General features: G+C 38.6%; 2 protein-coding genes across 4 annotated transcripts; one reads left to right on the top strand and one right to left on the bottom strand.

Annotated features, from left to right (window-relative positions):
• Nucleotides 221-4,869, top strand: LOC18791866 (vacuole membrane protein KMS1). 2 transcript variants are annotated; one of them, XM_020568993.1, is made up of 9 exons: nucleotides 221-622; nucleotides 1,538-1,749; nucleotides 2,280-2,358; nucleotides 2,575-2,874; nucleotides 3,092-3,249; nucleotides 3,658-3,774; nucleotides 3,958-4,134; nucleotides 4,252-4,454; nucleotides 4,588-4,869. In XM_020568993.1, the coding sequence occupies exons 1-8, from the start codon at nucleotides 544-546 to the stop codon at nucleotides 4,405-4,407; spliced, it is 1,278 nt and encodes a 425-aa protein (XP_020424582.1). In that variant the 5' UTR covers nucleotides 221-543; the 3' UTR covers nucleotides 4,408-4,454; nucleotides 4,588-4,869. The 2 variants fall into 2 exon arrangements, with proteins under 2 accessions (XP_020424582.1, XP_007222446.1); XM_007222384.2 differs by having other exon boundaries at nucleotides 4,252-4,869.
• LOC18791247 (protein TIME FOR COFFEE) lies at nucleotides 11,570-18,703 on the bottom strand. Of its 2 annotated transcripts, none has more exons than XM_020568982.1 (12): nucleotides 18,263-18,703; nucleotides 17,709-18,167; nucleotides 17,433-17,602; nucleotides 17,022-17,337; nucleotides 16,427-16,829; nucleotides 16,278-16,338; nucleotides 16,094-16,168; nucleotides 15,755-16,013; nucleotides 15,499-15,565; nucleotides 15,321-15,390; nucleotides 14,850-15,212; nucleotides 11,570-14,765 (listed from the first exon to the last, which is right to left on the bottom strand). In XM_020568982.1, the coding sequence occupies exons 1-12, from the start codon at nucleotides 18,357-18,359 to the stop codon at nucleotides 12,237-12,239; spliced, it is 4,869 nt and encodes a 1,622-aa protein (XP_020424571.1). In that variant the 5' UTR covers nucleotides 18,360-18,703; the 3' UTR covers nucleotides 11,570-12,236. The 2 variants fall into 2 exon arrangements, with proteins under 2 accessions (XP_020424571.1, XP_007225477.1); XM_007225415.2 differs by having other exon boundaries at nucleotides 15,321-15,387; nucleotides 18,263-18,701.

Genomic DNA, 22,278 nt, shown 5'->3' with positions numbered 1-22,278 from the left:
TAGTTAACAAAGAAAAGGCAAAAGAAATAAACTTTTATTCACCAATTTGAAGGATACATCCTTATTAATTAGCAAACTGAAGAAGAAAAAGAAACTTTTTTGCTAATGAAGAAAACAAAAAGGATAGTAATAAGAAGTGTAATAAGTTGTATATATTATTGTCGTTGATGAAAAATAAATATATAAAAAGTTGTATATTTTCACAAACCAAATAACACGCGCACATTTTGGTCTCTATGGTGGTGGAGTCGGAGACTCATATATGAAATAAGATATAAAAGCTCCACTTCACGCAAACTTCTGGGGATGTTTGGTTTCTCCATCTCTCTCTATTTTTGGGTCTTTTAGATCTGAAATTTTGATTCAACTGTTTGATCCAGTTTCAGACTTTCAACCACTGGGTTCACTCCAATCTCTTGTTCTCTTACAACCCTTTTTTATTTTTTTGTAAAATAAAAGAAGGAAGATTAACATATATGAAAATTTCATATTATTCATGAATAAAAGAGGGAGCTTTTGATTGTGTCATGTGAGCCTCCTCTAATGGGGTCCCGTAAACAAGCAAATTCTTCTTCTTCGTCACCACCTTCGTCCTCTCAGCGCACGGAAATTTCGATCTCAGGCAAGTTATTCAATTTCTCTAATTTTCTCATTCATTATGCTTTTTCGTTCTATGCTGGAATTTCTGAATCTGTAATTGGAGAACCCAGAATTCGTTTTAAGTCTGAAGTTCATGTTTATTGATTTTTTGAGTTTTCATTCATTCAAAACTTAAATGAATTGAACTTAGGTCTCAAAGTTTTCGGAGGAAAGCAGAATTTTTGGTTTATTAATGGAGGTGGGGGTTAAGTGATAGAAAAATTCATTTAGTGGTTTCCATATAGAACAATGAAGTAGAACATTATAGGCCAATAGGGCCTCAAGCAAACACTTCTATTAGGCGAAATAGGATCTGAACTATGTAGATTAATTTCCTAAGCTATGCAGGTACTGGATTCAAAACAATGAGAATGCTTTTGATGCTTATCACGAATTGGGTTGGGTATTGCTCGTTTTCTTGTGCAGTCATGCTTGACAGACTGCAATTCTATTGGCTATGGACAACGGATTTTGAGAGTGTGTTTAGTTTAGTTTAGTAGGACGATGAAAACATAGGATACAAATGTTCGTTTTAGTTTAGATAAGCGAAATTGTTTGGTACATGTTTTTCTGTGATCTTTCAGTTAAAAAGCATCCATCTTGGAGATATAGACATGGTCATTCAACTTGTATACTTGCACCACTTGTTAATGTTACAGTTGCTATCTCTCTTTCTCATAAATTTTGAAACTTTCATTTTGTAGAGAATATATAACTTCATTCTGATAAACACTATTTTGCACGCTTTGTAAAAAAAGCTTCAATATTATCTGAGATTAGTAGTAAATACGATTAGAAAGAAAAAGAAATCAACTCTCCATCGTCACTCTCTAAAGGAAGCTGAAAGGTCCTTTCCATCTTAAATACTTTTCGCTGATAAAATTGCATATGGTTTCAGGGCTCAGTGAGAAGCATCAAGAGGAACTAGAAAACTTGACACTAACAACACAACCCTTCAGAACATTGAAGTTTTTCATTTTGGCTGTAGTTCAATATGTGAAGCGTTCAATATCATATCTGTTGGCAAAAGGTGGTTGGCTTATGCTTTTGAGTACTGTCGTAGCGTCACTTGGAATTCTTCTAGTGACCATTGATGGCCCTCATGAGAAGGTATTTTTATGTGTAGATTATATTAGTGATATCATATTTGATAAGATGCTATGTTCTTAAGATGGACCCCAAAGATCTTTCTGGCTGAAATTATGTTCATTTCTTTTAGGGTTGTTTATTTAATGGAAATTATTTTGCTTCCTAATAGGATGCGAATCTAGGGTTAACCGTTAACCAAACCCTTTCTTACTTGAAGGATACTTATTTTTATGAACCAACATCAAATCTCTACCTCCAATTTTGTTAACTAAATGATTTTTAACATTTTATTCATAGCATCACTTCACAAAACTGATGCTTTTTTTTATTTATTTTTTATTTTTTTTATTTTAAGTATTCAAATATTTTAAAAATATTTAAAGGCTGTGAAAAATCTTAAAGCTCATTACTTTGTGTGGTGAGGATGTTAATGCCCAGGCACATTTTATTCATAGCCTTCTGATGGTTAACTGTGATGTTTCTTACTGGTGTTGGCATTTAATATCATTTGTTTTGTTTAAATGCTAAAAGTTGATGGAATGATTCTGCAGCATGTTGAGGAACTTCTCAAATATTTCCAGTTCGGGCTATGGTGGGTGGCACTTGGAGTTGCATCATCAATTGGTCTTGGTAAGCAATATGAAAATTATGAATCATTGTTTTTGTATCAGGCTTTCTGATGGTGCAAGCAATTAAAACATGGAAAAAGTATGGAACAAGAAAGAGCATCTCTTCTGTATCTATTTTTAAATGCTCAGCAACATCTTTCCTTGTATAAATTGATGTAACCTCCCTGATATAGAATGGAAGCATAATATTGTCTTCTTTTGCTTATTTTTCCTTCAGGATCTGGTTTGCACACGTTTGTCCTATATCTGGGTCCTCATATTGCCTTCTTTACTTTAAAGGCGATGCAGTGTGGTCGAGTTGATTTAAAAAGTGCTCCCTATGATACAATACAGCTAAAAAGAGGTCCTTCGTGGCTTGGGAAAAACTGCTCTGAATTTGGGCCCCCATTGTTTCCGTCATTACATGGTTTGCGGGTTCCACTTAGCAGCATATTACCTCAGGTCCAGCTAGAGGCTATTTTATGGGGTGTTGGGACTGCAATTGGAGAGCTTCCTCCATATTTTATCTCAAGAGCAGGTAAGCAGAACAAGTTGTAGGTTGATAAACTGTCCTACAACCAAGATTTCTATGCTAAGGTTTTTTTAAATGAAAACTGGATGAAGATCCATTTTGCATGTACTAGGATGTCATACAGGCAAAATGGACTGAAGGGATGGAGGACACTATTCATCCAATGATCTATGTGATTTATGCATCTAATTCTGGTCTGCTTTTGGTTCACTGCTTCATGTAGCAAGCTTATCTGGCGACAAAGTGGATGGCATGGAAGAATTGGATGCCCCCTCAGATGAAGGAACAGGATTCATAGCTACTCATCTAAACCGAGTCAAACGCTGGCTTCTATCACACTCACAACAGTTTAACTTCTTTACGATCTTAGTGCTTGCTTCGGTTAGTTTGAACATCTTTCTTCTTCATTACTAGAGTGCCTTTCATAAAATATACCTTTTTGTTTCATCGGAGTGACCTTTTATTCTTTGCTATATGATTTCTATTGTTTCCTCTTCATTACAGATAATTGGTATTTCTTCTGTAATATTACACAAATATTCATGTGTGTGTGTGTCATGTTGTATGCTAACAGATTAATGAGATTTGGATTTCTATTACCATCCAGTAGTTGCATGAATCATCATTTCTCTTCTAAATCTAACTTTTAATTAAAGTTGGTGCTCAAGTATATTTGTACTGTTGAAATTCTAGTTTGATCTTAGAATGCAACAACTGTTATGCTCATCTCAAAATTGCGTGCAGTACTATTTTCATTGTAACCTGCCAGTTAACTGGGATAGTTTTCAGGTGCCAAATCCTCTTTTTGACCTGGCTGGCATTATGTGTGGACAATTTGGTATTCCATTCTGGAAATTTTTCCTTGCAACAGTGATTGGAAAGGCAATTATTAAAACTCATCTACAGGTTTGTTAAGTTCCTTTTCTTACACAGTTTTGACCATGTTTTGGTTCCATTTATGCGAAGCTGTTCTTAGACCTCTTACTTCGAATAAGATATTTTGATTATATTTTTTGTTTCGGCTTGTCCAAATGTTCCCTATTTGCTTCTGATTCGTGGTTTTTGTTTGTTTATTTTCTTTTTATGCAGACGGTCTTCATCATCTCAGTTTGCAACAATCAACTTCTTAATTGGATAGAGAATGAATTGATTTGGGTTTTCAGTCTCATTCCTGGTTTTGCTGCTGTCCTGCCTAACCTCATTGCCAAAATTGATGCGGCAAAAGAAAAATATCTCACAGCTTCTTCTGTATCCTCAAATATCAAGGTAACTCAACTGTTGATAAGGCATCCTTGTTGTAAATGGACTTCTAACTTCTTATGGTGTTGATTGATGTCAGGTGCTTGATTTATTTCAATTTGTCTAATTTAAAATCCTTGCCAGGTGAAAACGTGGGATTTCTCTTTTGCATCAATTTGGAACACTCTGGTCTGGCTTATGCTATTCAACTTCTTTGTCAAGATTGTGAATGCAACTGCTCAGAGGTATCTGAAGAAACAGCAGGAAAAGGAGCTTGCTTTGTTGACAAAGAAGTCGTAAAGCATTACACAGCTGCATGATGTTTTGCCATGTCCCTTAAAATGGCGGTACTGCTCTTCTCTCTTTTTCCTTTTAGAACATCACACAGTCGCATGATGTTCCGCCATGTCCCTTAAAACGGCGGTACTGTCCTTTCTTTTTCCTTTTTCTTTTGTTCTTTTATCCTACTCCGTTTTTCAGAAGTAGAAGCAATAGAAATTCCTAGACAGAGCTGTTTCGGAAGTCATCATTGGTCTCTCCCCAAAATGCTCTGTGCATTTCCTTGTTAGAAGAAGCTTGTATAGGATCATGAATCTAATGGAGCACTGTAGAAGTTGCAGGTTTATTATGTGTAATTTTTGGGGGAGTCATTACTTAGGGTGGGTTTTTTCACCCCATTGTCAACTAATGTTGAAATTTAGAAATTGGAAATCTTACTATTCTTTGCAATGCAAGACAAGGTTACATCTTGGAGATTCTATACATTTCAGTCTTTCATATTCTTTAAATATAAAAATAACTTACTTCACCCCATTTATTCCACAATAATCCCTGTTGAATCCACTACAAAAAACAAAGTCCAAACTCAAAATGGCACCACATCAGCTAGATCATATAAATTTGGATGAGTTACACTTTCATATATGAAAGCATCACTTTTTTAAGTTCAAGATATAATTGCTTGAACTATAATATGAATGAACAAAGCCTATATAAAATAAAATTTCCAAGTAGTAAATTATGAGAAGCAGTCCAGTCAGCTTTGGTATTGAAGTTTGTGTTCACGTTCCCAAGATCATGGTTCGATTCTCATCTTTAGCCCTTCTACTCGATTCCTTAGCCAACAAGTAGATTAAAATACAACCCACAGCACAGGTGTAACACCCATATCACATAATCTATAATCTATTGCACTTGGCCATGAATATTAAATTGGGTTCTTTAAATAATCATAATGTTCTTTGGGGAAGGAGAGAGAGAGAGAGAGAGAGAGAGAGAGAGAGAGAGAGAGAGGGTTTGGTGATAATTTTGTCAGAGGAAGCACCAAATATTAAACCTGTAGGCTGTGGGAGATCCAATGTATTATTCTCCTGGACAGCATAACCAAGTCCATCCATGTGTAGAAAATAAAATAATTTCTTATTCTTAATATGCATAATTTCTTTTTCTTTTTTAATTTGTAATTAGGCATGTTGAACAAATTTGGGTGGTCAAAGAAATGGGTAATTGGTGCCTAAAATGATTTATTTTATTTTTTTTGGGGGAAAATGAATGAATGAAATCTTAGAACATGGATTTGACCAGATTTTGGGGGTTGATTGAAGAGAGAGGAGTAATTTATTAGATTTCCCTAATTTTTTAATCAAGGCCTATTGACAATGCATTATACAACTATTATTGGTTTATTTATTATTTGTTTTAGGTTCCCAAAGTTGAACCAACAATGCGAATATATCGAAATTTATAATGCGAGGATGATTCTTTTTGTTTTTTAAAATATTATAATTGTATCGTTGTTTGAATAATACAAATATACAAACTCAACTAGTCATCTAACCATTTTCATGCCTTCATTCATTTCTTATTCATTTCTCAATTCTCGACTGCATGGATAAAGTATTAAATAACTTCAATTTTTTTTAAGGCGACAAGGCAAACTTCACATTTCACCTTCCTATCAAGTGCGTATAATATTTCAAAGTGAACTTCGTACATAATTAATTATTTGTAAATTAAGCGTTTTTAATGAATTCGAGTAGGTATACTGAATTTGATTTTTTCAAGCTTTATCTCTTTTCAATTATTTTGAGTTTGTAATCTTAGTTGAGAAGCTTATGCCAGAATTTCTTCAATTATACGTGATATTTAGAAGCTTTAAAAGCCTTATATATTCTTTTTTTTCTTATAAAACTTAAAACCTTAGAGGCTATTTAAGTTGCTGATTTATATTAATGGCTTTGTTGATTGAATTATGAATGCAATCTTAAAATTTTTATAAAAAAATAAAAAGAATTCTACTAGTTAACATTTGTGATAGTTCAAACTTTAAATACGTATGAGTTTCTTTAGACCTATTACAATCGCCCTATCTATCGACCGTGAAGGTTAATTAATTTCATACAAAAGTTAAGTTTAAGAATTTGACTACGTGGCTGTGAATTGACAACAAGTATGAAATCAAAGTACTAACAATAAAAAAGAAGCGCTAAAAACTTTCTAATGAAATTTTCCACCTTGAAGTTACGGAAATACCCTAGGAGAAATTAACAACATTTTCCAGCAAAAAAATAAAAATAAAAATAAAGTGACCTGGCCGACCAAGGGTCACATCACATCAACCAAACTACTACCATAGACATAAGGGTACTCTCTCACTCACATGCCCTACTACTTGGGTTAGTGACCGAATGCTGAAACGACGTCGCTGTCAACGTAAACCCCGTAAATAGAAAGAAAGAACCGGGTCCGGGTGTCAGTGGGGCCACAAGTGCATGGTGGGGCGGCGTTACATTAAATGTGGCCATATTCCTTGTTGACGATGCAATTTTATTATTATTATTATTTATTTTCGTAAAATATCTAATGGCAATTAAGCTTAATATTATGCATTAAGAACACGAAATGAGACATAGGTTTGTCGGACGAGGCTGACATGACTGCTGACATGGCTTTTGGGCGGGACCCGTATCTGCGATTTTTCTTGTTTATTACCTTAATTTTTGTAACATTGCTGTCTCCGTACAAATACATGATACACATCTACACGGTTTATTTGCACATTTCTTTGTGCAATGCATTATCTTTTTGCAATTTTTCTGGGTCCCACCCATGACCCCACCTCTCTTTCCTTTCATTTCTGTGGCCGGAAAGCAAACAGACGGTGGTGGAGGAGGGATGTATTTTTCATGTAGATTATGAGTCAAGATTTCAATCCCTTCCCTTCTCAGCAATGAAAGAATAGAGTTTGAAATTCTTTATTTTAATCCCTCTCTTATCCCTTTGCTACAAATAAATAAATATTTTTTATATTAAAAAAAATGTAATAGTATTTGTAAAGTGGAAAGTTTAATTATATTCCCTGGTCCAGCCATTGACTTTGGGGATGCAAGCAATCCTTGTATGTATAATCTAATCTAAGTTTGAATAAACAAACCCTAGCTAGTTGGGTTGGGTCCCATCCCCTTGTTATTTTATCAGTATTTTGGGTCAAAGATGAAGCATTCATTCCAAGTTTCCAACCCGAATTAATATATTTTATCAGTATTTTGTTTCAGTGAACAATTAGTAACTGGGGTAGGGATGAAATCTTACCCCTTTACCAAACTTGTTAGTATTAAATGCCGACAAGATTGTTGCTTTTGGTTTATGTGTATATTAAACGACCAAATGGACCCCAATAACAGCAAACACCAATGGAGAGATGGAGGGAACTGGTTGCAAATTTTGAAATGTGTTGGAACCCACCATTTCCTATGTCTGCAACTGCAACTATAACCCAATAAGCATGTTGCATACTCCATGCCCCTATGATTAAAGTCGTGAATGTTGGGGTGTAAAAGTCTAACAGGTGTGAAGATGAAAACAATAGAAACCTTGTGATGACATATTGTTAACATATAGGTTCGTCGGTTGGGGAATGCTTTCAACCTTAACTTTGTATTTTCTCATTCTAAATTTTTTATTGTCTTTTTCAATATACAGGGTTGTTTGATAATTGAATATAAGATTATTTTCGATATCATTTGCCAAGAATCGTTAATGCAAAAAAGGTCAGCGAAAATAGTCCATTGAATTAAAAATGTGATAGTTTAATGTTTGATTAAAATACTATATTCGTCTATCTAGTTGATAACAATTACATGTCTAAATGATATCTGATTTGGTTGAGATGACTTTTAAAATGTGACTTAAGAAGATAGACGATTCTGATAATAAAACCACATTGCAGGTTGAGGGTTTATTGCACCTACCAATGCCATGCCCCCCTCAATAGTGGTTTAATGTACATTAATTCTCTGAGATCAAATGAAGTCAAATGTCATGAATGTAATGATATAATCAATGTACCCAGATCTTGTTTCATAAATTTATGAGATTATTATAATCTAGAACATCGATTGTACCAATTGAACTTGAGAGTTATAAAAGGAGAAGCATTTGAAACCACTTGCTACTAGTTGGTAGAGAATTCTATACACTCTTGAGTTAGATAACGTGACCTGCATGTGTTTCTTAGGCATATTGAGAAGAGGCTGAGGTATAGCTAGAAGTAGACAGAACAAGATCGAATCCGAGCCAAGTTCAATCCCAGAGAGAAATTTTGATACTATTCAACTTGTTTATATTGGCCAAAAATTTGAAGATTTCTACCTTCATCCCATGGATTTTCTGTTTCTAGGATTTCATCATGAATCCGGTTTGTCTAGCATCTGCATAAACGATGTGATCTTGATCATGAGTTGTGCTGGTGGTTGAGGAGGAAGACACAATAAGTCAACTTTCCCCCATAACTCAGACGAAATGGCGGCAAGGGGCTTCTGGTTGGTGGTTATGGGTGTTGTGTTGCTCGTGTTTGAGGACAAAGATTGAGTTCGACAAATAATTAATATCCCTATCCCTATCTACGTAGTTCTTAGTTATATACTTAGAGAAATTATTGTGTAAACTGAGGCACCACATCAAAACGTCATGTGATTTGCCGATTACACTAAATAGAGTTTTTATAAGTTAACACTTAGAATTTAAATATGTAGAAAAACAGTTCAAGGAAAAAAAAGAAGTAGACTGGGCAAAGACAAAAGAAAAGCAATTTGTTGATCACCAAACTACCCTATGTACAAGCAGAGGTAATAAACTTGATTGACTGTCTCTACATATTTGGGTTGGGGATTTGAAACACAACCCTAATACCCAATGGGGATTTGAGACACCATACTGTATGAAATTCTAAGCTGTTGAAAAATTTCAACACACTTTAGTAAATGTGGGTAGTTAGTTAGAGCAGTGTGTCTGTTCCTTTACACACAAGTTCGAACATTCTCTCTTTAAATTTATGTAGTAAATTATCGATTTATCAACCAAAAAAATTGGACATTTTGTAAATTAAAAAACAAATTATATATATTGAAAATGTTTTATATATGTTTATTTGAGTATTAGAGAATCTTTAATCACCCCCACATTGGCGTCACTCTCATAACTATTTTTTTTCTTCTTCTTCATATATATAATATTAAATTTCAGGTTGTTTGACATATTGACTAAATATTAATTAGGGATTCCATGAGTCTCTTAACAGAATATTACGTCAACACCTTTTAAAAGTTGCTTATCTATATCCCTTTCAAACTTGTCATTTTACTTTGAACCTTCTAATGACTTTTATAATAAACTTTATTGTTCAAATTCTGTGAACACAAAATAAGTAAGGCAGTTTCATTTAATAAATAACTTTAATTAAAGGATAATTAACAAATAATTTAAATATTATACGAGAAATTCTTGAATCCAGCAAGTAGATCACGTTATTTGTTCGGCCACAAAGACAAGGGGACCGTCTACATTTGAGTGGGACTAGCATGGGGCTATGTGGAACCAAATAATGTGGTCACTCTCGTTTGTGTGTAGTTGGACGGGTGACGTTGTCCAACTATCTATTCCAAGAATTTTTCCAGCATTACACTACACATATTTTTATATAGTTGAAGTGGGGTCAGTACGGTGTGTGATTACCTAATTTTGGGTGTGATAACGTAATCTGTTTTTTAAATTTTAAAATTCAGGCTTTTAGACTTTCCTCTGTAGGTCACTTTCTCTCTCTATTTCTAGAGAGAGAGAGAGAGAGAGAGAGAGAGAGAGGGAGAGAGAGAGAGAGAGGGCAATCAAGTGCAAAGATGAAATGTTGAAATATTCTTACAGTCTCCTTATTCCATCACGCTCAGCATGGGATTGGGAGATATAGATGTATGAATGTATAAGTTCCCTTTCTTTAATCTTTTTGGATGAAGATGGGGTACAACTACAAAAAAGAATCCACCCCCAAATCTTCTCAATTTTTTTCTTTAATTGGTCCCACAACAATTATGGAATACCTAAACTCACTTAACATCCCAAACACCAAAAGGAAAATATATATATTAAATACATTTTTATTTATTGATAGTATAATTATTTCCAAAAGCAAAGGGTGTCACCAAGTGTTAAATTTTCTGCCTTGTGTGGTTCCCTTTTTCCTGATAAAGAGTATAAAGCATGTGCATGGATGGAACAAGTGTGAGTTGAGTTAGTTGGCGTTACCTTTTTTTTTTTCTTTTTTCTGAGAACTCAAATGAAAAAGGGAACATAAAAGGAGATGTGAACACGTGTGAATCTAAGTTTTTTTAAATAAATAAAATATATACAAACAATAATCTAATCTACAAGAAGATGAATTTATGATCAAGACATTTTTTCACTAAACTGAACACCGTCTCTGGATGATACTAAATTACAAAAGATATTTGTTTAATCTCCTCACCAAAATAAATTTAGGGATAGGCCTAAAAAGATAAAGCTCCAATATCTCAATAGAAAAATGGACATCATCCACGTGTAAGATACTGACAATAAAAGAGGCGCGCCCTTTTTCAACAACCAACTCCTGTCAAAAGACTAGTGGGTGCCATTAACTATTTGGCAAATCAAGAAATTATATATAAAAAGGCCACAATGAGTGGGGAGTGACTTTGGGGCCCCACCCACCATTGTCCATTTGTAAGAAATCAAAACACTTTTGAGTCTGAAAATGGAGAGTGTACAATTTGAACTTCTTCAGGCTCCTATTTATACACCTCACCCTCCCCCCTCACCTCACATCACACGTCTCTACAATTATCTATTGAGTCTTTCTACTCTGTCCAAAAAAAGTCTTTCTACTTTATCACCAAATACATTTATCACAAAGGTAAGCCTGTGTGAAACTTATCTTCGGCTAATCACAACATTTTCCACTCAGAGATATCGTAATTGACCGAAATACCCATTCCAAACAATTGTTGCTCCCTCGTAAGTGAGGAGATCATAAAGGTAAAATGAGGCGTATAAATGAGGCAACCCCAAAATTCAGATCTTTTTTTTGACCCTCTTCATATTAGATTCACATTCACCGGGCTAAGTAAATGAAACATGTAATGACAAAATTTAATTAAAAAAAATATTAGGAGGGTTACCCATTATATGTTCTAGAAATATACACATAACACCCTCCACACATTCCATTCCATTCCATTCCATTGCCATATATATTATGTCAAAAGTTTTAATGCTCTTTCTGGAAATTTAAACCTCCAAAAAAGAAATAGGAAAACGGAAATCCACCGTTACAGCCCCTAAAGAAGGAAAAGGTGGGTCTTGGCTCATCATCCTCCACCTCCTCCTCCTTGGTGCCCAACATTAATAATAATTTCTTCTCTGTTTTCGCCTTTTTTCCCTTACATTGCCCAACCTATCCTCTCATCAAACCAATCAAATTTAATTAGACTTCACCATCGACCCTGTCAGATTATAGACACAAAGTGTACATAGCTGAATACACATTCATTAGGACAAATTTCCCCACTTGCTAAACTTCCTTCCAAAATTGCGGGTTCAATTCCACCTAGCCTCCCTCTGCTCCGTGCTTCTTCACAGGTGTCTTCTTCCATTTCTTCTCAGGCTGCCAGAGGCTACGCAAACTTGTCACTTCCTTTGGCAAAAATCAGCCATTCCCTTCATATGTTCACAATCCCCATCCAAATATAATGCAGCTTCTTTTTCCACTTATCATTTGTCAATATATGGGGGTTGCAATGTTTTAACACAAGAACATCATTCTACTCACCAGCAGGTTGTTTCTTCTGTTCTGCCGGTTTCACCTGGACCACGGTAGGAATAGCATGTACATAAGGGAATCCCCCAGGTACAATCTGATGTGGACCAGAGGACTGTGCAGCAGCAAACTGAGCATGATGAATAAGAGTCTGTGAGGACAAGCCACTACCTTTCATGTTGTTAGCAGCTGCAGCTGCTGCCGCCTTTGCAGGATCAGTGGTGCTAGTATTAGAATGCGTAACGGGCGGGCAGAGTGACAGCATCCCACTCGAGGATGACCCTGATGAGCCCTGTGGCGGCTGCTGTTGCTCAGGCCGTCGTCTTTGAATATTATGATAATACCCACTTGAAGGGGCGGTAGAGGTGGCATTATTTGAATGTGAAGCTTGTGCTTGAATGTAGGGGTTAGAGAAGAACAACTGCGCTTGCTGAATTGATTGCTTAGATAACTGCTGCTGATGTTGATGCTGCTGTTGTTGATGTTGGTGCTGCTGCTGCTGGAGTTGATGCTGCTGCTGTTGCTGGAGTTGTTGCTGCTGCTGTGGCAATTGTGACTTGGTTCCAGTGCTTGGAGAGGTAATATGGGTGTTGACACCTAGGATTGAAGGGACATTCCTCCCGCCAACAGGAGATGACTTCTGACTGGGCACTGATGGTGAGTTCTTGGCCTGCTGAGACGACAAAGAAGAAGCTTGGCCAGCTTTATTTCCTGTGGAAGTCGAAGTAGTTGTTCTTGGGCTTCCACCAGCACTCTTAGACATTGACGAAGTTGTGGGTGTTGGTGAACCAACCATTACTGGAGGAGATGGGGACTGATTGCTACTGGCAGGTTGTAACCCTTGAGATTGGGTTGAAGACTTTGTGTTGGCTGCAAAAGATATCTGTGTGTGGCTTTGCTGCGTACGAGCATGCTTCTGAGGAAGGTTTTTGAGGGATGATGAGGTTGACGAGGCCAAAGACGATGAAGGAACTTGGGAAGTGGTTGTCCTTGCAGAATTCTTCCACTGAGGAGATTGAGCTGGACTGCTGCTACTTTGGACAAGGTTTTGGGGGAATGAAGATAGAGCATTAGGAAACTTTGCAGCCATAGAAGAGGTTGAAGGAAGGTGATCAGAGTAGACGCTGCCATTACTAGTTGCTGGTGTCTTGCTTCGGCCTGCAGCAGAAAATTGCTGCTTCTGAAGCTGAATCATCTGTTGCTGTTGCTGCTGATTCCGCATTTGCTGCTGCATTTGTTGCTGCTGAGATGTGGGAGCATTTACAGAGCTGACAGCGGGTGGCAAAATAGAACTAGAAGTCCGGCCCGGAGTAGAGCTGAGGTTAAGAGTTCGCGTTGAGCTATCAATGACATTGTTGCTCTGTATTGTAGAACCAGATGTATCCGTCAAGTCTGTCCTGGAGAATGCAATGGAGTGCCCAAGAGTTGATGAAGCTTTTCCTCCCATGGCCTTTCTTTCTTCCTCCACATTAGGGGAATCACCTCCTCCCGTTTTCCCTTCTTCAGGAACACGATAACTCTTCTTATGTTGTACGGCTTGGACAGCCATAAATTGTTGATAACTCTGCCTTACCTCTGGAAAGCTCTGGAGAATTGCATGATTCTGAGCAAGCGATGTAAGGTCAATGCCAGTCGCAGCGGTAGCACCATTCATGGAAGCAAAAGACATAGCAAAAGCTTGAGATGCTTCAACCCCCGTCTTCGGGCCCTGCTGCTGTTGCTGCGGCTTCTTCTCAGTACCACTTGCACCTGTTGCACCACTGGCACTACCACTTGAAGGAGGTGTCATCAATGGAAAGTTTGGTGGGCGCATTGGCATTGCAAAATTCTGACCATAAATGTTCATATTCGCACGAGAGACTCGACTATCAGCAGTTGATGGGCTATCTTCGCCCCCCATTTCAGGCTCAAGTTGGCGAGCTTGGTGCGGAGGATGTGGGTTCTGCTGCTGTTGCCGTTGCTGCTGCTGCAGCTGTAGTGCTTGTGAAGATGGGTTTTTTGAGGTAGGAAAGCCTTGCAAGCTTCCACTGCCACCATTGACACCACTGGGATGTGGCCTCTGCTGCTGATTTTGCAAATGTTTTTGGGATGATGATGAGCCACTAGAAATGCTAGGGTTTTGATGACCTTGTTGACTTTGCTGTGACTGGGATGGTGGTTGTTGCTGCTGCTGCTGAAGGTGAGAAGGATGGAGCATTTGGGAAGAATAGAAAGACCCATTAAAATAAGGCATTGGCTGAGCATGGGGTCCTCTATAAGCTGGCGGGGCACCTACATGAGTCGGCATTGTAAATGGATATGCATTATTCTGCAAAATTGCCAAATACTGAGGTTCGTTCCCTGTCATATTTGGGTAATTGAAGCTCATTGCTGGGGCTGGAGCAGCGGTTGCTGCAGCTGTCATTGGAGCAGAGTTAGATGTACTTGACAAAGCTGCAGCACCAGCATTAGGAGACTTCACAGATGCAGGCCGGACAGAAGCAGCAGCAGCTGCCTGTTGCTGGTTCAAAGGGAATATGAAAGCAGGACCGTGCTGAAATTCAATAGTGAAAACTGCATTAATACTCAAATCCTCCCCAGCAATACAATTCAACAAATATCAAGAGGAGAAACATACCAATATATTACTAGGTGCCCCTGGAGGCAGCGCTTGCTGCAGAACAATTTGCTTTCTCTGTGCATCCACAAGGTTTGCTGTTTGTGAACTTTTGTCCTTCGCAGATGGACCAGGAAACATAGCAAGCCCCTGTCCCTTGTCCTGCGCTGAATTCACCCCTCTACCAGGAATATTCCCATGCAATTCTGGAGGTAATACATTGGGATTGCAATGCTTTCCCCCATATAGAGATCCAGAACCAGCTGCTACTGGCCAAAAAGGATTCATCCTTGACATTTGCTGGTGATAGTAAATATTCCTTGCAATGTAGCAATGGGTTTCACACCTCTTTGGCCGAGGTTGATTAAAAAGCAAATGTGGCGGCTGTACAAGTTCAGAAGTTCATTAGAAAAAGAAGACGACACAGCTTCAAAGAGTTTGAAAAAAGAGAAGAAGAAAAAAAGTAAAAGAAAATAACCAAAAAATACATACTTGTATAGCAGCTGAAGAAACGGTGCTCCCATCCATGGATACAACTCCTTGTAAAGGTGCCATATACCTGCTGATGAGAACAGTCATTTCCCCAAGAGAAGTGTATATAAAAACCATGGAAATACACAAATAACCCAACAAAGAGTAAGGAACACATAACAAAATAACGCAACCGTACCCCATTGGAGGAAGCCCGCCTGGCCAGGCAGCCACAGACATTGGCAAAGGTACAGAGCTCGATTGGACTGAAGAATAAGAAGACAAGATCTTTGAATAAGTAGCCCAAATGGGTCAGTCAAAGCTCCAAAAACCCAAAAGGGGGAGAGAGAGACAGAGATAACGACAGAGAGAGAGAGAGAGAGAGAGAGAGAGAGAGAGAGAGAGAGAGAGAGAGAGAGAGGGGAAGAGAGAAATGAATGCACAAACTAAATTACCAGTTTTCTCAGTGTTTTGCTGCTGCTTAGCAACATTATGATGCAGCTTGTTTCCACTAAAACAAGCAGTGCCACTATCCCTATCAGTCTTCTCCAAATCAAGCTGGAGATCAATATTCCTTTCTTTACTACCAACAATAGGCTTCTTGAACTCAGCTTCTTCCACCGCAGCTTTGCACTTCTCAGTTTCCACATTTGCATTCTCTTCCTTGCCAAATTTCACAACTTTGTCATCTTCTCTAGTCATAGGCTTTATCTCCTGCACCCAAACAGTGACCCACATTAATTAAACTTTCACACCAAACAAGACTTGGCAAATGGCAGGGGTGGCCCACTCACCGTTTCTGCATCTATGACCGTAGGCTTAGGATCTACAGAGATAAAATCAACTTCACCATCCCTTTCTGGGGGAGCCTAAATGAATCAACCAAAAAATGCCCAGATTATAAATTGCCCTTAAAGAACATTAAAAAAAAAAAAAAAAATCGAAGATAAAATCCTGTTATGACAAGAAGATCCTCACCATCAGATCTATCTGGAATTTTTCTTCTCGCTGGTTCTCAATCTCAGAGACCGTTGTATTTCTGAATAAAACCCAAGAAACGAAAATTAGAAAAGAGAATTAAAAGGTTCTTTTGTTTCCAAAAAAGGTAATCAATCTTTGGTGCTCACGCTTTAGTCATTGTCATATCCTGACGATTATCATCCAGTCTGAGAGCAGGAGACTCCTTTTTGGGCGATTGAGGTTCCTCTTTGCTCACTTGAACATTTTGACCATCTGATTCATCATTTGCTGGCTTTGAATCTGAGGCAGCTTTGCTCTCCGGCACATCTGGCTCCGGCTGAGCTTCTGAGGATGCTGGAACAGCGTGAGAATTTGCCAAATTGTACGAGAATCCGCCATTTTCAGCTGCAGATCCTGGGTTTCTCTCCAATTTCGGAGACGAAGTCTCAACCTTGGAAGGCTGATCAGTCACCACTTTACTCGTAGTCGAAATGGCACTGTTTTGAATGGTGAAAATTGATGGGTTCTCATCGTCATACTTCACAGGTCGCGGTCTTTTCCTCTTGGGTGCTGTTGATTCGAATCAAAGAGACCAAATTTTCATCAGTCACCATAAAAACACAAAGACCCAGCTCTGTTTGCTCACCGAAAAACCAAGCTTTACAATCCCTTTAATCTCAGTCTCTCAGCAACCAAACGGAGCATTGGGTACCGAGCAAGAAATGAATAAAACCGAGCTCTGAGGGAGCTTAAAATACCCACCAACAGCGGACAGGGAAGTGACAGAGGAGCTAGAATTCTGAGTAAAAGCCGACGGCAGCTGAGGCAACGCGCACGGCGAGTTCGAGATCGGCGACGAAACTCTCGATTTGGCATCGCTGGTGGACTTGTTGGCCTCCCTTGATTCAAACTTAATTGAATCGGTGACTACAATTTCCTGCTTCGTCGGTCCCTGTGGCTGCCTCTGCATGCCGTACAACACCTCGGCGATCTCTATTTCTATCTCGTCCTGATTAGACGACGTCGTCTTTGCCGAAGACGACATCTTCGGCGGCCTCAGCTTGGGTCCGTTGGGCTTCTGCAACAAAAAAGAGTCACTCAACGTTAGAAATGAAAAGTTCACAAATAAACAGAGCATAGAAATAAATCGAATTGATGAAATTGAAGACCCACCAGCTTCTTCCGAACCGCCGAGGCGTGGGAAGAAGAAGGCGAAGACGGAGATGGCGCCGCCATCGACGATGTAGCGGGCCGAACCGGAGATGTTGAAGCTTGCCGGTGAATTTGGTCTCCTCCTACAACACCACAACTCGAAGGCCATTCATGAGACCTCTTCGTCGACGCTGAAAAACGACAAAAAAAATACACATCAGAATCCCAGAATCCATTCATTTCTGACGACTTGGAGCTTCTTTTTTTTCCATTAAATCACTTCATTTTTCGCTCTACCTGACCGTGCTTTTCTCGGTACGGACACACCAATCATCTCATCGGTGACCTTCAACGCCGGGTGCGGTCGAAAATGCTTGTTGTTACTACTCATATTATTCACCGGTGAGAAGCTTTTCCGGTGATTCAACAACGACGACGAAATAGATGTCGTTGATGATGGGTTGGGCGGAAGCATCCGAATCGACCCACCGCTCACACCAACGCCTCCACCGCCGTCGTCGTCCTCGTCTTCATCTTCGTCGTTCACACTCTCCTCCGAACTGTCATCGCCGCCATCTTCTCTATTGCTTCCGTGCATCAATCTCTCACCTCTTCGCCTCTTGCTCCGGCTCAACCGATCCCTATCGCGGTCTCGGTCCCGGTCTCGGTCTCTCTCTCGATCCCGATCTCGATCTCGATCCTTCTTCCGATCTCTGAGCCTCGACGTCTCTTGTAACTCCACCGGACCATCGTCCTCTGCAAAACCAAAAAAGAAGAAAAGCCATTAAAACCAATGAAAAACCCAACAGCTGGGTATTGCAGAGAGGGCTTAGATCTGGCGAGGGTCGAACCTGGAGAGTCTCTGAGGCTGCTACTTCTATGTCTTCGCCTTGACAACCCATTTGGGGCCGCCATAGCTGCTCTTCTCGCATCTCTATTTCTATCCATATCTAATATAATTATCTACCAGCAAATCAGCTAGAACCTGGAGACTAATCCCATCTCTCATCACCGTAAACCCATCACAATTCGCCGGATAATTTAGTCAAAGCCACCGGATTTGCATGCTCCGAGCTTCGAACCTTGCAAATGATCCCCACACAAGCCTTTTCACACAGCCAAAGATCTCAGCTTTCGCTTATCTTCTTCACCTCTCACTCTCTTAAGCCCCCCCCCTTTGCCCTTCTCTTTTTCTCTCTCTCTCTGCCTTCTCTCTATTTCCAACTCTCTGTCTTCTTTTTGTGCTCTCTATCAGTCTATCTCATCCTCTTTTCCGCTATTTCACTCCGAGCGAAGCCCACCCCAAAGTCTCGTAGACGGCCACGATTCACAGCTACAACACATCCTCCAATATTAGCCGTCTATTTCACGACACATCCTGCGGTTGACATTCAAGAAAACCTACATGGCAAAATCCCCGCCGTTCAAAGCCGTACCCTAACCTTTTGTTTCTGGTACCGCCACGTGTCATTGTTTTAATTTTTCTTCCTTCCCAAGCTTCCATGTTTACTCACTCACTACCGATTTGGTACTTTTATACTATAAAAATCATAAAACAAATCAAATAAATACCGATAATCAATGAATATCGATAAAAGATAATAATATTATTATTTCCTTTTATTATTTTATTCCTCTCATAAACAAGAACACTGTATTCCACGAATCCACGATCAAAGTTTAATATTTTATAATATAAAAACAAAACAAAAAACCCTGAAATTGGCCTGAGCGACGTCGTTACCGGCTATTCCCGGTTGCAAAGACCTCGGTAAAAGCAACGTGACGATCACAAGGAATCTACATGACCGCAGATAATATCGTTTCAACCGGTCAAATTCATTATTTCGGTCCCACGTTTTTGTGTTTTCCTTTTTTTCTCCCTCCTTTAAACATTTCGTTTAATTAATTAATTACGGATTGATGGCAAAATTCTAAAAACAATTGCCATAAATTGACAGCGCGGGCCCCACCTTAATGGAACTAGATGGCCCCTGAACGCTCCGGATCTTCCCGTTACCAGTAACACGAACTTTATTCGCCGTCCGATTGCGTTCTGACGTGGCGATAAGTTAATAAATAAAGAAACCCCAAAAACCCAGATTCGTCCGAGCTGGCACCAAACTAAAAGGGCTCGTGCGTGTCGATCAGTGCGCCTCATCTGGACCGTAAGCTCATTTTCATCCAACGGCGGATAGAGGAGCAGGAGGGAGGGAAGGAAACTCGAGTCACGGTCACGGAACTTCCGAGAGATGTGTGGGTCCCACGTTAGCTGCCGATCTAGAAATTATTTTCTCGCGTTGGCCTATTGTCACGTTCGTGGGATATGGCAGCTTAGTGTGACGTGTACTGGGTCCAACTCTACGAATAAAATAATAAATTTTTTTTTGCGCGGTCAAAATTTACAGCGTAGTTAAAAAAAGGTTAATTTATTAAAAAGGTCGATATATTACATTTTGTTTTTTTTAAAAAAAAGCGCTTTCCGGCTCTCGCTCCACGCGCTTATGGCGGAGTTCACATTCAATTACCCAGATATATATAAAGCTGGTCACTCGTGGCAGTGTCATTTTCTCTACGTGGCGCTCGGTTATTTGGACACGTAACCTGTGATTTGCTGATTCGTCGCCACGGATCTTGCTATTGGCTACTTCTCTACGCTCACTAGCTAGTAAATATCTTTTTGTTCGGAGGTGGCGTGATAATCTCACCCGACTGTGAGGTTCCAGCTGGAGCGGCTGTGTGCGAGGTCTTATGGCACAGCTGGGTGGGCTAATTAGTGCTCCATAAAAATAAAAAGGAAAGTATAATTTGGGGGACAAGTGTGGCCACGTCAGACTGGGCCCGCGGAAATGGTTGACCCACCACAATGGATCCCTTTCTCCAGCTTTTGTCGCTTTGCCAAGGGGAAGGGGGAAGGGGTTTTGGCTTTCAATTCCCTCCCTCGCTGTCGCGAAGTCTCGAAGAGGTGCCACGTGTCCGGGAGTGGTGCTACGTCATCTGCGTCCGTGGCTTTGTTTATGACCGTTTACGTGAAACCCTAGCCGTCAACAGCACCACCAATACAGAAACGCAAACATAATCACACAGCCATAAGTTGGGCTTATATAATTAGATTAGATTAGATTATACTCACCACCACCGGTCACCACCCATTAATTGATAAATAATTAACTACTCTAAATGGATTTGATTGACGCATTATAATATAATACAGTCCCATTTGGTAACATAATTGAGTATGATAATGTGACAACCAAAATTAGAATAATAAATAATTTATTGTTATATTGCATTGTTGCATAAGTATATTGATTGTTGATAAGGAGATGCTAATTCTTTTCGCGAATTACAGTTTGACACATATGCAAAATTAATTCATAAAAAATAAAAAATAAAAAACTTATGCACACATGTTAGCAGGAATGTAGGAACTCATACTCACATGATAATGAATGAGAAAAGCATTTTCTGTTGTGTAATTGCAGTGTAATGTTATTTCCAATTGGGGTGGATAAATGAAAAGGCATTTTGTTACTTGGGTAAGTTTATGAAATGTTACACTTTTTGTAACCCGAATATACCACAAAATTAGTCTATATTTGGTAGCAATATCAAGTTGAAGATTCCGATTTTCAACCCTGATTCTTGATTGTTCTGTGTTGTTCAAAAGTTGGTTATTTCGCACGTGTTTGTTTTATCCAATATGATGAGGAAAATGACAAGGTATCTGCTACTTGGTTTATGTATGTACTTAAAAGTATAGACTACGGATGAGGTTGCATGAAAATCAAATCTAAAACGCAATTTAATTAAAAGTGACTGCAGCAGGTACAATCCGAAACAAAAGGGTCAATTAGTCAATTGCAATACCATTCTCCCATATTTAGCAATCATGGTCTGTGATTAGCCTCTAGATTTTCTACATTTCTTCCTTTTCATAGAATTGTGTTTGAGGCTTTGTGATGTGACTGTGTCAGTTTTGGGTTGGTGGTCACCTGTTTGCAATGAATTGGGGTAGTAAATGTATAATGCTGCAGAGTCGCACAAGTCAATCTAGAATGCAGGTTTTATTCATCTCAATTTAACCTATTTGAGATTGATAAAAAAAATTAGCAATAAATTTAAATGAAAGTGATATGAAATTAGTAAATATTAGGGATACGGTCTGAATTGGATTAGTTTTACTTTAAAATCACAATTGAATCAATTACATTATAACTATTTGATTTTAACAAAAGTTATGAACAAAACTAAACCAATTTAAGATAGTTTGATTCAGCCGGTTTGGGCTTAAGCCTCATTCTCCTTTTCTTTTTTTTTTTGCATTTTTTTTTCAATATTGTTAGCCCAATTACAACCAACAAATTCACAACTTGCTCCATACTTTCACATATATTTATTACCTAATTACAGTATTACACATATAAAATATAATATAAATAATAAATATACACATAAACGGTCTGGTCATTTTTATTTCATTTCCTAATTTTGTAATGTACGAATCCTTCTAGCATTATAAGCTATTTTTTCTAAAGCATTTTTACTTAAAATGTACAAGTGAGTGATGAGTTTACATAGTTTATAAACTCATCATGTCTAATGTTTATCATTTTATGAATTGTGTGTATCAACTCAAGCACGACACGTTGAATAAACATGTCAAATTAGTGTTGAGTCATTTAACATTCTTAGGCAAAAAAATCAAGTTAGAGCCGGCATGTAATTCACGTGTATTCGAACGGACAAGACATGATATGATATAAAATGTCACCACTTCTTGATTGTCACTGTAATTATTACACGTGAAACATGAAATTACGCAATCGGTAGGGTGTCGATGAATGCCACATTGGCATTTTAAAAG

Source organism: Prunus persica, chromosome G1 (assembly GCF_000346465.2).
Source record: "Prunus persica cultivar Lovell chromosome G1, Prunus_persica_NCBIv2, whole genome shotgun sequence".
Taxonomy (NCBI): domain Eukaryota; kingdom Viridiplantae; phylum Streptophyta; class Magnoliopsida; order Rosales; family Rosaceae; genus Prunus; species Prunus persica.
This window is presented reverse-complemented; position numbering and strand designations above follow the sequence as displayed.

Bases quoted from the DNA above. Each gene is read 5' to 3' on its own strand.
- LOC18791247 (XM_020568982.1), bottom strand. From the start codon at position 18,359: ATGGATAGAAATAGAGATGCGAGAAGAGCAGCTATGGCGGCCCCAAAT. The intron at 18,168-18,262 runs GTTCGACCCTCG...TTGGTTTTGCAG, and splicing joins CAGCCTCAGAGACTCTCCAG to AGGACGATGGTCCGGTGGAG. The intron at 16,014-16,093 runs GTGAGTGGGCCA...GTTTGGGTGCAG, and splicing joins CGGTCATAGATGCAGAAACG to GAGATAAAGCCTATGACTAG.
- LOC18791866 (XM_020568993.1), top strand. From the start codon at position 544: ATGGGGTCCCGTAAACAAGCAAATTCTTCTTCTTCGTCACCACCTTCG. The intron at 3,775-3,957 runs GTTTGTTAAGTT...CTTTTTATGCAG, and splicing joins TTATTAAAACTCATCTACAG to ACGGTCTTCATCATCTCAGT. The intron at 4,135-4,251 runs GTAACTCAACTG...AATCCTTGCCAG, and splicing joins CTGTATCCTCAAATATCAAG to GTGAAAACGTGGGATTTCTC.